This window comes from Balaenoptera musculus, chromosome 19 (genome assembly GCF_009873245.2).
Source record: "Balaenoptera musculus isolate JJ_BM4_2016_0621 chromosome 19, mBalMus1.pri.v3, whole genome shotgun sequence".
NCBI classification, from domain to species: domain Eukaryota; kingdom Metazoa; phylum Chordata; class Mammalia; order Artiodactyla; family Balaenopteridae; genus Balaenoptera; species Balaenoptera musculus.
Genome location: NC_045803.1, coordinates 31,741,255 through 31,754,748, shown reverse-complemented (window position 1 = coordinate 31,754,748; position 13,494 = coordinate 31,741,255). Strand labels below are relative to the sequence as shown.

Sequence of the window (13,494 nt, the reverse complement as noted above, 5' to 3'; positions counted from 1 at the left end):
TTATAAGCTCCCTGACACTTGTTTCTTGAGCTCGTAGAGTCTCACTCTATTCAGCCAAAGACTCAAGGAGACCCCTGTTCAGATATCTGGAGCTCTCTCTCTCTCTGCACTTTTCTCTCTGGTACTCTGCCCCTCAATTCCCAGTCCCCACAGCTTTCCTGAACTTTTATCTTTATCCCATCAGCTCAGTAGACCCCTGTGCTCTGCTTGGGTCCTCCCTCCCTGCACTGAGGTCTGGTAGACACCTCCAGGCAGAAACCCAAGGCAATCTTAGGACTCACCACGCTTTGCTTCCCTTCTGTTCCGGATCACAGTCCTGTGCTGCCTGTTCTCCAGTGTCTGAAACCACTTGTTTAATGTATTTTGTCCAGTTTTCTGGCTGTTTACGGTGGAAACTAACAATTCCCTTTGAGATCCCCCTGGCGTTTTGCACCAATACCTCAGACTGGGTGTACACTCAAGAAACTTGTACAAAAACGGATTTAAGGCTAATAAAAGTCAGTGAAAAGGCAATAGGGTCATTTTGATCTGCTTCTTAGAGAAACTCAGGATAAAGACTCACAACCCAGCACCAAGTCACATTTTATAACAGGAATCATTACTGTCCATCAACTGACGAATGGATAAGTAAAACGTGGTATATCTGTACATGGAATCTAGTTTGGCAATAAAAAGAAAGGGAGTACTGATGCATGCTACAACATGGATGAACATGCCAAGTGAAAGAAACTAGTCACAAAAGATGACACCTTGTGTGATTGCATTTATGTGAAATGTCCAGAATAGGCAAATTTATAGAAACAGAAGGCAGATCAGATGAGTGGTTGCTTACTGCTGGGGCAGGGGATGGGGAGGGACTGCTAATGGGTACAGGATTTCTTTTGGAGAGGACAGAAATGGTCTAAAATTAGCCTGTGCTGGTCACTGCCCAACCTTGTGAATATACTAAGAAGTACTGAATCACACGCTTTCCATGGGTGGATTGTATGCTCTGTGAACTATATCTCAGTAAAACTGTTTATACAAAGAAAGAAAACTTGTTAGCAGTTTTCTCCTGTACTGAAGGATGTGAAGGGCTGGAGAGGGCCTGTGGAGGTGGAAATGGAGGTCTGAGCTACTATACAGGTGGATGTACGTGTTACAGGTCGTGTTCAGTCTTGGACTAAAAAACATGACCACAGGAGAGTTTGCACGGGGGATGACTAATGTTGGATGTTAGTCTTAAAACCCATTTGTCCTCTCTTAATTACCTCAACCATGAGAGGATTCTTGCAAAGTCTTGGCTTTCCCCCCTCTCTAGTTCTCTCTCCTCCCCAGACCCTTGTCGGCAGTGGGCGTTCACTGAGCGGCCGCCATCTGCAGGGAACAGGGACCTCAGGGCGTGTCCAGCCTCAGCCCTGACCGCAGAGGAACCTGAGAACAGGAGGGCAGGGAGTGTCGCATGGCCTCTGAGAACTGCAGTGTCGCCTTCGTGTCCTCCATGTCATGCATGTTCAGAGCCATCAGAATAAGGGTGACACAGCGGTCACATCCCAGCTGAGGATGGGGAATAGGCAACTCCTTCTGTTGGCTTTTCTCTTGTCAAAGAGGAAGGTTTTAAGTGAGTGCTCTTACCTTCATTAAAAGCAGTGTAAGTTTTCTGTGAAAGAAAAAATGTATTCTTCGTTTGCAGGCTTCTCGCAGGGGTCTTCAGCAGTATACTCCTAAGTGGATATTTAAGTTAAAACCCTGAGCTTTGCTTGAAAATACTAATGGCGAACATTTATCGAGTGCTTAGTGTGTGTTCTAAGTGCTTTCAAGTATTATCAACCCCTTGACTGATCTTTCTTTCACTGTACATAGGGAATGTAAAAAAGACTGCATTTCTTTTTTCCACTGTTCTGTTTTTCAGATTAATTTTCAGTAATTTAGGTCGATTTTTCCTTCAGATTTTGTGGTTTTATCACAGCAGCTCAGTAATTCAGCATCCGAGCTGGGCCCAGCCCTCAGCCAGCTAAGCCTGGAGGTTGGCTGGGGTGGGGCTTCACATGCCCGGCACACTCGGTGCCAGGTGTGGACAGCGCACTCATCAGGCTTGCTGTGTGTGGTTTTGCTCTAGGATCATCCACGAAGATGGCTTCTCTGGAGAAGACGTGAAGCAGTACAAGCCCGTTGTCTACAGCAACACCATCCAGTCCCTGGCAGCCATCGTCCGGGCCATGGACACTTTGGGCATCGAATACGGTGACAAGGAGAGAAAGGTAGGCTGCTGCGCGCATGCACACCGGGAGGAGAGGGCCGTCTCCGGTATCCGCTGCGTCCTCTTTATAAGGCCAGGCTGCCGTGCAGGGGCAGGACGAGACCGTGCTGTGTCACCGGCCAGTGTACCAGTCGACCTGGCCAATACAGTCAAACAGGGGCTCTGGTGACGAGCAAACCGCCACAGCACAATTGCCAAGGAGACAACAGCCACAGAATTCCAGGGTTTATTTTGCAGATGAGAAAGGGTTGGCGACTGCCCTAAACTGGGACTCTCACAACATTGTCCAAGTACATGCCCTTGGGCAATTAACTTGAACAGAAAAAATATTTCTTAGACAAAACAAGCCCCACCTGGCCACCGTCTTCCCTCCTTAGGAGAGCTTTCCTTACCTTGTTGGGGGTGGGGCAACCACTTGAATTCACTCTCTTCCCTCCTTTGCCCCATGGGTTGTGTTTTCTGCCCCTCCGAGGTGAGTCTGAGGACCGAAGAGGCTCTCCTTCCTGTAGGAGGTCGACATCCTAGAACAGGGACGGTTTTTCAGTTGAGTTTCCAGGCATCTGATAAGTGGTGAATGGAATAAGTTGTAAAAGCCTCTTTGCAAACATTTGCGTTAACTGTAAGACTGAACCTTACACAGCTATACTGGCAAAGCCAAATAAAAGCGGGGAGGAGGGAGGAAGGGAGGGAGGGAAAACAGCCTCAGATAAGTCTATCTAAAAGAGACTCTTCATCTCCTGGTGGGACCCTGAAACCCAGCGATCCTCTTCCTGTGACCTGGAGCATGAGGGGGGAGCAGGTGGAGGCCTCCGAGCGCCTGGGCCCCTCCTCGGAGCCTCTGGGCGGAGAGCAGTAATCTCCAATTACTGCGTGGTTTGGTTATACATCACATATATATCCTGTCTTGGCTAAAAAAATCACCTCCCTCCCAGGGGAAAACTATCCTCACCTTCTCTGGGTCTGATAAATCATCTGTGACAGATAGCTTTAAATGTAAAATTCAATATTTTATGCACAAAATCCTAATTCCATGTGACAGAGTCATCCCAGCTCAGGCATTGCCTCCTCCAGGAAGATGGGAACTGGGTGACTGAGAGTGTGTCCAAGACCAGCCTGGGGTGGGGAAGCCGGGTGCTGCCCGTCTGCAAGGCTGAGTCTGGAAGCTGGCCCTGCAGAGGATGTACTTCTCCCCAGGGACCAGCTTTGGTTTTGGTCATAGAGCCAGGGCCTGCGGAACCAGGGGCACTGAGTTCTTCAGTCTTGTTTCCACTAAGTATTCACTGAGAGTACAATACACCAGGCCTTGCTGGGGATACCGGAACGAGCACAGTAGGAGTGGAGCTGGAGAAACCAGTGAGCAGAGAGCAACTCAGATCATCAGAAGTAGCCAAGACAGGTTACTAGTAGCCAAACAAGTTACAGGGCTTCATTCATTTGTAATGATAATGGCCACAGTGGTTATACAAATAGCTCTCTTGTATTGGAACACCTACTAGCTGCCAGGCACTGTGCTAAGCACCTTACAAGTATTAACTCACTTTAGTCAACTCAGGCATTAAAGCCCAGAGCAGGAAATGCCTGGTATGATCTTCAGACATGGGGCAGGCCACAGGCCTTTGGTCTTTCTGTCTGCCTTTTGGCCAAAGAGAGAGCATGGAGCCTGAATCTCAGTTAACCAGACGACAGGCCCAGTGCAAAAGCTCATGTGTCCACAGCACACACCTTACACAAACACACACGCACGCAGGCACACACAACCACAGCCTGCGAGATCTTCCAGGAGTATGTGTGTTCACCGCCACGCCCACCTCCCAACCAGTCTTCTTTCCCCAAAACCTCCTGCCCTGATTATAACCCAGACAGTCAGTGTGACTTCAGAATGCTTTTCTTCAGTTTTGGAAAACGTTTGTTGTTCCTGGGGGGATTTTTTTTTTTTCCATTTTATTATCCTGAATAGAGAGATGATTGCTTGGGAATTGCTAGGAAGGTGATATATTAAGGACTATACTGTGGGACCCCTTGGCTTCTGTGGCTGTTTCTCTTCTGCGGGATTCCTGGTCTAGACAGCCCTCAAGTAGGAGGTCAGGAAGGGCTCCTCTGGGAAGGGAGACCAAGAGCAGAGTGGGGACTCCCTGGAGAGTCCACTGGACACAGAGAGGAGCTGGAGCCCAGTCCTCTTCCGGCAGGTGGCACCATGGCAGACGCCTGACCGGTCTGCGGGGCAGCATGGGTTTGTCAGGCTTCTGGCTGGCAAAGGCCTCCAGGCCCTGGGGCACCTCCTCCTGTGTTATTTCACCTTAGGCTAAAGTGAGCCAGGCAGCTGGAGAAGGTGTTTCCTGGGAGTGGGCTGCTCTGGATTTGCTGTCTGGGCAGCGGGGTGCAAGGATCCCCCGCCTGCCTGTATATCAGTTGTCAGGGGGTTGAGGTGGAAGGGGGCAGCCACTTCAGACTGGGTGGCCAGGGAAGGTTCCCCTGAACCTGGAAGGGATATTTGTGATGAAACTCGACTGTAAGAAGGCACCAGCCATGGGAGGAGGAGGAGGGACAGAGGCTCTAAGCAGACACTGCCAGGGCCCTGAGTGAGAAGTGAGCCTGGCAAGGTGGGAACGAGAAGCTCTGTTCAGCCTGAACTGCGCCCGGGGGCAGAGGTGGGCCCTGGGGTGTTGGACGCCCTCTATCTAGTCAGGTCTGCCTGCAGCTGGCCAGTTGTTGGTGCCCAGATGCCCCGACCCCAAGGCTGGGTCTCCAAACTCTTTCCTCTCTCGGGTTCCCAGGGGCTGCCCACCTGGGGGATCTGCTCTTTGGATGCTGGGAGAACCGTCCCATGCAGAGCCGACCCAGATTGGTGTTTTGGTGTGTAAAGAAAAGACCTCCTTCTCTCTCTTGGCTTCCACACGTCCGCCATCCTCCCCCCACCCATGATGGCATATCTGGAGGAAAACAGCCCCACACCCAGCACCTGCTTGGGCCAACCAGCTTTATACTCTCCATACAGAGAAGCATCTAGGAGCTTCCTTGCCATACCTCATTAGAACAACGTCCTTGACGTCTCCTGGCAGCTGGCTTGCCCCCTGCCCTGGCCCCCAGTGGAGGGAGGACTGACTCGTTTCTCCTGCAGCCTCTCTGGGGTGTGGACTCACCTGAGGCCATATGACAGTGCATGAGCCCAAGCCTGAAAGAGCCTCTTTGTTGGGCAAACAGCAGGGATCTCCTTACACACCCCATGCCCCAGCCCCCCCAGACCACAGATTGCTCCCCAAAGATACCATGCACTCCCACACCTCCAGGCCTCAGCTCAGACCACAGCCTCTGCCTCTTGTGCCTTCTCCCCTCTCTTCCCCCTGGAGCTCTTCCTGCTCAGCAAGGACCAGCTGAGCTCCCGCCTTTGCATGAAGGCTTCCTCTCCTTCCCCTGACAGCTCAGCTCACCTCAGCTCAGTGCTTTCTCTGTTGAGCATGTATCTCGTGCAGTGTGTTGCTCTTTCCTTAGAGCAGTGACCCTTGCGCTTTAGGGTGATCAAAACCCGTTTGAGCAGCTAATGAAAGCCATGAGCCTTCTCTCCAGAACCATGCACTCACTCAAATGTCCAGGAAATTTTTCATATGATTTCAGGGGGCTCTGGAACTCATAAAGCCCACCAGTGGCGCCTGGAATAAGAACTTCATTATGTCTAAGGTCTTTCTGCTCGAGGCCTGTGTCATTCATCTTTGGGTCACCTCCCCACCCCAACAACCAGCACAGTGCTCAGCACATAGTAGGCCCACCCAAAAAAATCACTTGAGTAGAATGACATTTCTAACTTTCTCGGTACTCAGAGAAAAAAGGAAAAGAACCTGTAATGTTATCAGTACTGAACAGATGTTGACTGAGTACCTACTATATATTTAGTTTGTGCTAAGCTCTGGAGAAAGATTCAGAGGAATGTGGGATGGGGCCTTGAAGGGGCTGGTCATCTTCTTGGGAGGACAGGGCTCATAGGCTCATTCCGTGAAGTGGTCAGGGAAAGCTCCTTAGAGGAAGTGAGGCTGGAACTGTCCTTGAAGCAGAGGTACGGCTTCACAGGCACAGATGTAGGTGAGGAAAGGGACTTTAAGCAGAGAAGAGCATGAATAAAGGCCATGGGTTGGTGGTGACCAGAGGAGATTTGACTGACAGAGGAGGCCAGTGGCCAGGACAGAGGATTAGGGTATGGGAAGGTGTGGGAAAGTTAGAAGATACAGTTAGGTCCAGATTGGATAGGCCTTGGAAAGTATGCCAAGGGGTTTGGGTTTTATCCTGTTGGCAGTAGGCAACCATCGATAAAGTATGAGCTGGGGAAGGATGGGATGAAAGCAAGTTTTAGGAGATTATCATGATGGCCTGTGCGTGGTGGGCTAGTGGTGGGAGAGACTGAAGGTGGGGAGGCAGGTTGGGAGCTACAGTAAGGGTCTCGATGGGAGCTGGAAAGGAAGGGCAGCAAAGTGATGTGTGGTGATGAAAGAAAGGGACCTGGTAGTTACTTGGCTACTGGGGCAAAAGTGTAAGGATCGGGAAACTGGGACTCCAGTGTTACCGGCCTGGATGACTGGGAACAAGGTGACACCTCTGGCAGAAAGTCAGGAGACAGGCTGGGCTGGGCCAAGTATGGTCTCAACCTCATGGGCTCCAGGTGGAATCAGCAAGTAGATGGACTCAGAGAACTGCAGCTCCAAGAATTGAAGGTGATGATAATAGTTGCTTTCAATTTTTATGTTCTAGGGCTCGCATTAAACCATTTATAGTAATTAAAATTTTTAATCCTGACAGCTACCTGTGCAGTGGGTGCTATTGTTATCCCCATTTTACAAGTAAAAAAAAAAAAAAATGAGGCACAGAGAGGCAAAGTGACTTACCCAAGGACATTCAGCACAAAATATATACGTATATAAAATACAGATTTGTAACCCCAAGGAAGCTATAATTCATGTGGCTCACTCAGGTCCAGAGCAGAGTCCCATTTAAATAGGCACAGTACAACCAGGCAAAACAAATCTTCAGAATCCCATTCTTTCTTCTGAGTCTTTCCAAAAATATGAAAAGGGACTCAAAGGGCAACTCCCACTGCTTTTCTCACAAGTCATTTTCTGTCTTCCTCATGTCTGTCCCAACCCCACTCTCTTTAGCTGCTTTCTCCCTAAGTTCCCCCAGAGACCACCTCTCTACTGCCAGCCTGCCAGGGTTTTTCCCTCCTGTCCTCTTTCTCCTTCTTGCTATTCCGCCTTTTCCCTCCTGCTTTCTTCCTCCCTCTCCTGCTCTGTGCCTAGAAGGGGTTCCCTCTCCTCCTCTCCCTCTTTCCCTTTCTCCAACTGTTCCTCAGTTTCTCTCTTTCTTCTCCCTGTCTCTCTTTCCATCTCCGTCTCCCTCTTCCTTCCCTCCCTACTCACCCCCAGTTCATTATCATGTAAATTCTCTTAACTTTTTGAGTGGAGTCCCTCCCCCTCCTCCTTCCTCCGTCCTCGGTCCTCAACCCAGGGCCTGCATCTGCATCACAAAAGCAGAGGAACTTGTGTGGCAGAACTGACCTAAACTCAGACACTGGAAGGAAGTCTGGGAGAAACTGGACAATTACAGGCTTAGGAGGTTCACTTGGACCACGGTGGGAGATGGGGAAAGTCTGTGAACAATCCCATGTTATAAATTTTATCACACCCATGTGTATATAAAAATATACATAAAATTTATGTGCATATACATGTATACTTGTATATGTAAAGTACATTATAATGGGACAATAGCGAAGAGATAATGCTTTGAACTTGTATGAGGCTTTATTCAGTTGAAAATACTCTCATTTTCGTTTTTTTCATCGTTTGTGCATATACCTATTTCTCCCACTAAATTATAAACTCCCTGAGGACAGAATATAGATCTTATCCATCTAGTACAATGCCTGACACAAGAAGTATTGGATACTGCATTCAAATCCCAGCTCAATCACCAGCTATATGGCCCTGCGTAAATTATTTAACTTCCTTAACCCTCAGTGTTTCTGTATGTAAAACAGGCATAATTCTAATACCGTCCCCTTTCATCTGTTGTGAGATTAAATGAGGTAATGCATGTGAAGTGCTTAGGACAGTGCCTGACACGTACAGCACTTACTGGGCGGCCCGGGGTCAGTGACCCAAGCGGGACTAAAGATCAGTGCTGGTGCTGGAATTGCTGCCCAGCCTCTAATGTTCCACCAAGAGGTGTCATTAGAACACCCCCTCCTTAGAGATAATGGCACTATTTGGGGAGGCAGAATCAAATTTCATACTTAGATTCCAGAATGTCACTGGATCTCCTCTGGTAAAAGAAATCTTGACATTTAAGTCACACAGCGGAGCGCTGAACACTAACTTCTTTTTAATCAGGGGAACATGGTGGTGCCATCTCCACGGCGCAGTGCCATTCACCCTGTGGTTTACACGAATTCTGAAACAGACAAAAGCAAGGATGCTCTCTGTTCTGTGTCTGCCTGAGTTCCTGGGGTCTGGAGAAACCGCAGCGGTCCTCAGTGGTGGTTGTCAGATCTGATGGGGGCTGGGGAGGTGACACATGAAGGCCCAAACCTGAGGCCAGGAAGAGGCTTCCTCTGGGCAGCAGCACGTACACTGCCGCACGCTAGGTACCGCGCCACTCCTCAGCTGTATCGGGCCAGGCCTGGCCTGGCTCTGATCCCCTGCCCGCCCAGGTTAATAGAGCTTGAAACTCTTCCATTCAAGGCCATCTAAGTCTGCTGCTCCACTTTGCAGATGGTGGCAAAAAATAGACCCCACCTGGGCCCAACAGGAAAGAGACTTACTCAAGGGATGACGTGGCAGGCCCAGGACTAGAACTTCAGGTTTTCTGAATCACTGTTCACTTCTCTTTCCATCTCAGCAGTCTGCCCCAAATCACTCAGCCAACTTGGGGCCTCGTTTTCTTTCGTTTGGTTGGTTAGTCACTCATCCCGCAGATACTTCGTGAGCAGTCACATCCCTGGCAGACAGTGCACAGGGAGGTGGGTTTACATGCAAAAATGAAAAGATGAGGGATCCCATCCTTTGATTTCCAAGGCCTCCCCAGCTCCGCAGGGCTCAGTGCAGCCAGGTCGGCTTGCTCCCTGTGGTCGAAGGCTGGATCGGGCCCCAGGCTCTGGGTTTGGGGCAGGTATCTTTATTTTAAGCCCTGCCATAAGGAGTTCCAGACCTGGCTGCTAGTACCTTGGCCCAGGTTGGCGGCACAAGTGGCTCTTCCTGGCCTTACTCCAAAAGGAAGAACCAACTCAAAGGAACAGCAGGTTTCAAGGTGGGAAAGGAAGAGGAGGGATTAAAATTTCAGGTTTTGAGATGTCCCTCCAGTTCCTCTCCTCCTTAGAGTATTCTTGGGTTTCCTCAGCTGCAAATGGTTGCCCCCTCCTCTGAACGCTTGTCATTTTGGAGCTCCAGCTCCAGCTCTCCCCAGCCCTCTGCCTCAGGATGCCTCCCCTCTGCAGCTAGACAGTGAGTCTGGAGGGCCAGGACGGTCTTGTCCACCTGAGCGTTCACCCGTCCATTCGTTCACGTTGGTGTTCCTGCAGTGGTGGGCAAGACCCAGTTCCTGCCCCCAGGGCACAGGCAAGGCGGGCAGATGCTTCAGTAGACAGTGTTTTTTATTCTCGTGAAAGTGCATTGATAATGACATACCTCACTGGGTTGTCTTGAGGATTAAATGACTAATAGGTACAAGCTCTTAGAGCAGGGCCCGGCACATAGTAGGTACTCAGGAAAGCTTAGCCGTTATTAGCATCATGTGCCTTGAAGCAGAGTGACAACTACTCTAGTTTTCAAAAGTTGATTAGGCGTTACAGATGAACAATGGTAGGAGGGAAGCAGGCCCCCCTGGCTGAGGGCAGCCTGAGCTGAGTAAAGGTGAGTGCCAGGGTCTGAGCGCTCGTAGGAGGAGCCCTGCCTTTGCTTGGGTTCCGTCCTTCTGTCAACTGCCCACCCTAGAAAATCCGGAAAGCCGCAGCAGGCTTGCACTTCTTGCATGATTGGCATTTAATGAAGAGGTGCTGATGAGGGGAAGATGGAGCGTTCTCCTCCACTGAGTTTTGGAGTTTACTGAGGGCTAAATAGAAAACCATTTTTCTGAATCTTGATAAAATGCTGAGCCATTCCCTGCCTTAGTAAGTCAAGTGTTGAGAACGCACGAGGGTGTTTCCTTGTTGATGGAGGGTCACACTGGGCCTCAAGGTCCTCTCCGTGGACTTCAGGGGTTGTGGTCCAGGCCCAAAGATGAAGGACATTCCAGTAGGAGGCTGGGCCTAGTATGCTTCCCCAGGACATTCTGAAGAAGTTACCTTTGGGACTAAATTGTTGGAAAAACAGTTCACCTAGGAGAAAGCCCACATTCCTTCCTGCCTTGAGGCCTTTGATCCACAGGCACCAGGCCAAGCATGGACACGCTCCATGGCCTTGTTCCTCGAGAAGCAGGGTGTGGGCTGCCATTACAGTTACGGAAGGATTATGGAGGTATTCCCTGTGTTGGGTTTGGGGTAGTCACAGCCTTAGCTTTAAATGGTAAGCACTTTCACTTGGGCAAGTCACAAAGCTCCTCTGAGTCTCCCTGTGCAAGTTAGGATATATTTGGCTGCACGTAAAAACCACACGACCAACAGTGTCCTCGACAGTAGGGATAGCCTTTGTTTCCTGGACGGGGACTCCTGAGAGTCGGCAGCCCGGGGGCTGCTCTGCAGCTGTGCAGCATCAGGGCCTGGGTCAGCACCTCGGTGGCTCTCTGGGCGCTCATGGCTCCAGGATGGCAGGTGACACCCTCTCACAAGGACTCCAGAGGCAGGAGGAAGAAGCAGGGCAGCCTGACTTCTTACCCCACATCGGCCTAGCAGCAAGAGATCCGAGGAAAGCAAAAATGTGGGGGTTTTGGCCACTCTAGTAGGACACAGAGGCAAGAGACAAGGGGCTGGGGGACAGCACCAGTCACCACCTGCCACCCTGCCTGTGGACTGTCATGGGAATTAGTAAGAACGTGAAAGCAGATGTACTGAGTCAATGGGAAGCCCAGTCCAGCAGCCAGGAATGGGGGAGGTCCTCTGGTGGATGGGTGCTCCTCCAGGCTGGGGCAGAGATGGGTCCTCGTTTCTTCTCCGGTTTTTGCCTTTGTTTTCCCACTGTCTTAGTCTTTTCTGGCCAATATAACAGAAATACCATAGACTGAGTGGATTAAACAACAGAAACTTATTTCTCACAGTTCTGGATGCTGGGAAGTCCAAGATCAAGGTGCCAGCAGATTAAATGTCTGGTGAGGGCCACTTCCTAGTTCATGGACAGCCGTCTTCTCACTGTGTCCTCTCACGACGGAAGGAATGGGGTTGATCTCTGGAGTCTCTTATAAAAGCACTAATCCCCTAATCCCTATCCCAATATCATGACGTTGGGGATTAGGTTTCTATATACGATGTTTGAGAGGACATAGACGTTCAGTCTACAGCACCCACATAGGCTCAGAAGCTAGAATATTGTCCCGAGGGGCACCGGAGACAAGAAAATGGTTGGTGGCAGGTACGTCTCCTGGCAGCACAAAGCTATGGCAGAGTCTCTGGGAAGAACGTCCATGCAGATGAGCCTGGGACAGGGCTCCCCGAGGAGAGCACAGGCAGACCACCACCCGCCCGCCCTGGCACCCGCAGCAGCTCCAGCACCCCAGCTTCTCTGGGTTCGTTGGTGACTGCCGCACCTGGCCTCCGTCTAGCCCCTCCTGCCCGCCCTTCCCCTGCGAGCCGAGTGGAGTGGGTGTTCGAGCCTGGGCCTCTGCCAGCCTCTGCACATTCACTGCCTGTAGAAAGAGGTGTGGAATATTTAAAAAGAAAGAAAAGGAAACCTAAAGACTCCAACGAACAGTAAATGAAAACCACAGGCAATGATGCCTTGCACTTGTGTCCCCTCCCGCTCTCTCTCCCTCTCTCCCCCGCTACCCCTTCACAGTAGCTTACACACCCGTCATCTCTGTCTCTCCCTGTAAACCCTCCATCGCCCAGCTCTAATGGTGAGAAAATGTTACAACTGTGCAAGTATTCCCGAGCATCAGGATGAGGGGGGGGCCCACTAGTTGCCTTTCCCTTGGGTATATGGGGGGCCCCACATTACAGCCCTCATTCTCCACCCCCGCCTCCCCGAATCTCTGCATGGCTACTCCACAGGGGGAACCCACAGCCTCCTTTGGAGAGGGAACATTGTGGGTACATCCTTTGGGCTCAAAGGTTTCTTTAAGGTGGCAAACGAGCCGCCAAGGAGACCTCCCAGCCTTAGAAGATGTAGAGAACAGCTAAGAGAGGCCTGCCTGGCCAACGCTCATTTGTTTTTTAAATTAATTTATTTATTTATATTTTTGGCTGCATTGGGTCTTCGTTGCTGCGCACGGGCTTTCTCTAGTTGCGGCGAGCAGGGGCTACTGTTCACTGCAGTACGTGGGCTTCTCTTGTTGCAGAGCACGGGCTCTATGCACATGGGCTTCAGTAGTTGTGGCACGGGGGCTCAGTAGTTGTGGCTCGTGGGCTTAGTTGCTCCACCGCATCTGGGATCTTCCTGGACCAGGGATCAAACTCCTGTCCCCTGCATTGGCAGATTCTTTTTTTCTTTTCTTTTTTTTTTTTTTTTTTGCTACGTTGGGTCTTCGTTGCTGCACGTGGGCTTTCTCTAGTTGCGATGAGCAGGGGCTACTCTTCGTTGAGGTGCATGGGCTTCTCATTGCGGTGGCTTCTCTTGTTGCGGAGCACAGGCTGTAGGTGCGAGGGCTTCAGTAGCTGTGGCTCGCAGGCTCTAGAGTGCAGGCTCAGTAGTTGTGGCGCACGGGCTTAGCTGCTCTGCGGCATGGGGGATCTTCCCAGACCAGGGCTCGAACCTGCGTCGCCTGCATTGGCAGGTGGATTCTTAACCACTGCACCATCAGGGAAGTCCCAACACCCATTTTTTGAGGCTCCTGGCATTTGAAAAATGAAGAATTCTTAAAACAAGGTCACTAAATTGTGGTATATTTTAAATGTGTGTGCTTAACAAATTAATACTTTGGACCCACCATGAATGCAATGCAATATAATTGTGCTACCCAGAACATAGTTACCGGATTTATAAAAATGTTAGTACACAGCACGTGTTGGCTGTGCAGTCCTGTAGGGGGACACAGATTAAAGCTTTCTGGTGAGCACAGTCACCATTCACCCCAGAGGTCTCTCCCTGACTGTATCTATTACCTTATTTGGTCCGAACCCCACACTT

The 13,494-nt window shown here is 50.4% G+C and overlaps 1 protein-coding gene across 2 annotated transcripts in view; it reads left to right on the top strand.

The window, feature by feature from the left end:
• GNAO1 (G protein subunit alpha o1) overlaps positions 1-13,494 on the top strand; it is a 170,244-nt gene that overhangs the window by 82,475 nt on the left and 74,275 nt on the right. For both annotated transcript variants that reach the window (XM_036833356.1, XM_036833357.1), the window contains exon 3: positions 2,099-2,240. In XM_036833356.1, the coding sequence (XP_036689251.1) occupies positions 2,099-2,240 (142 nt within the window). The remainder of the gene's footprint in view (positions 1-2,098; positions 2,241-13,494) is intronic.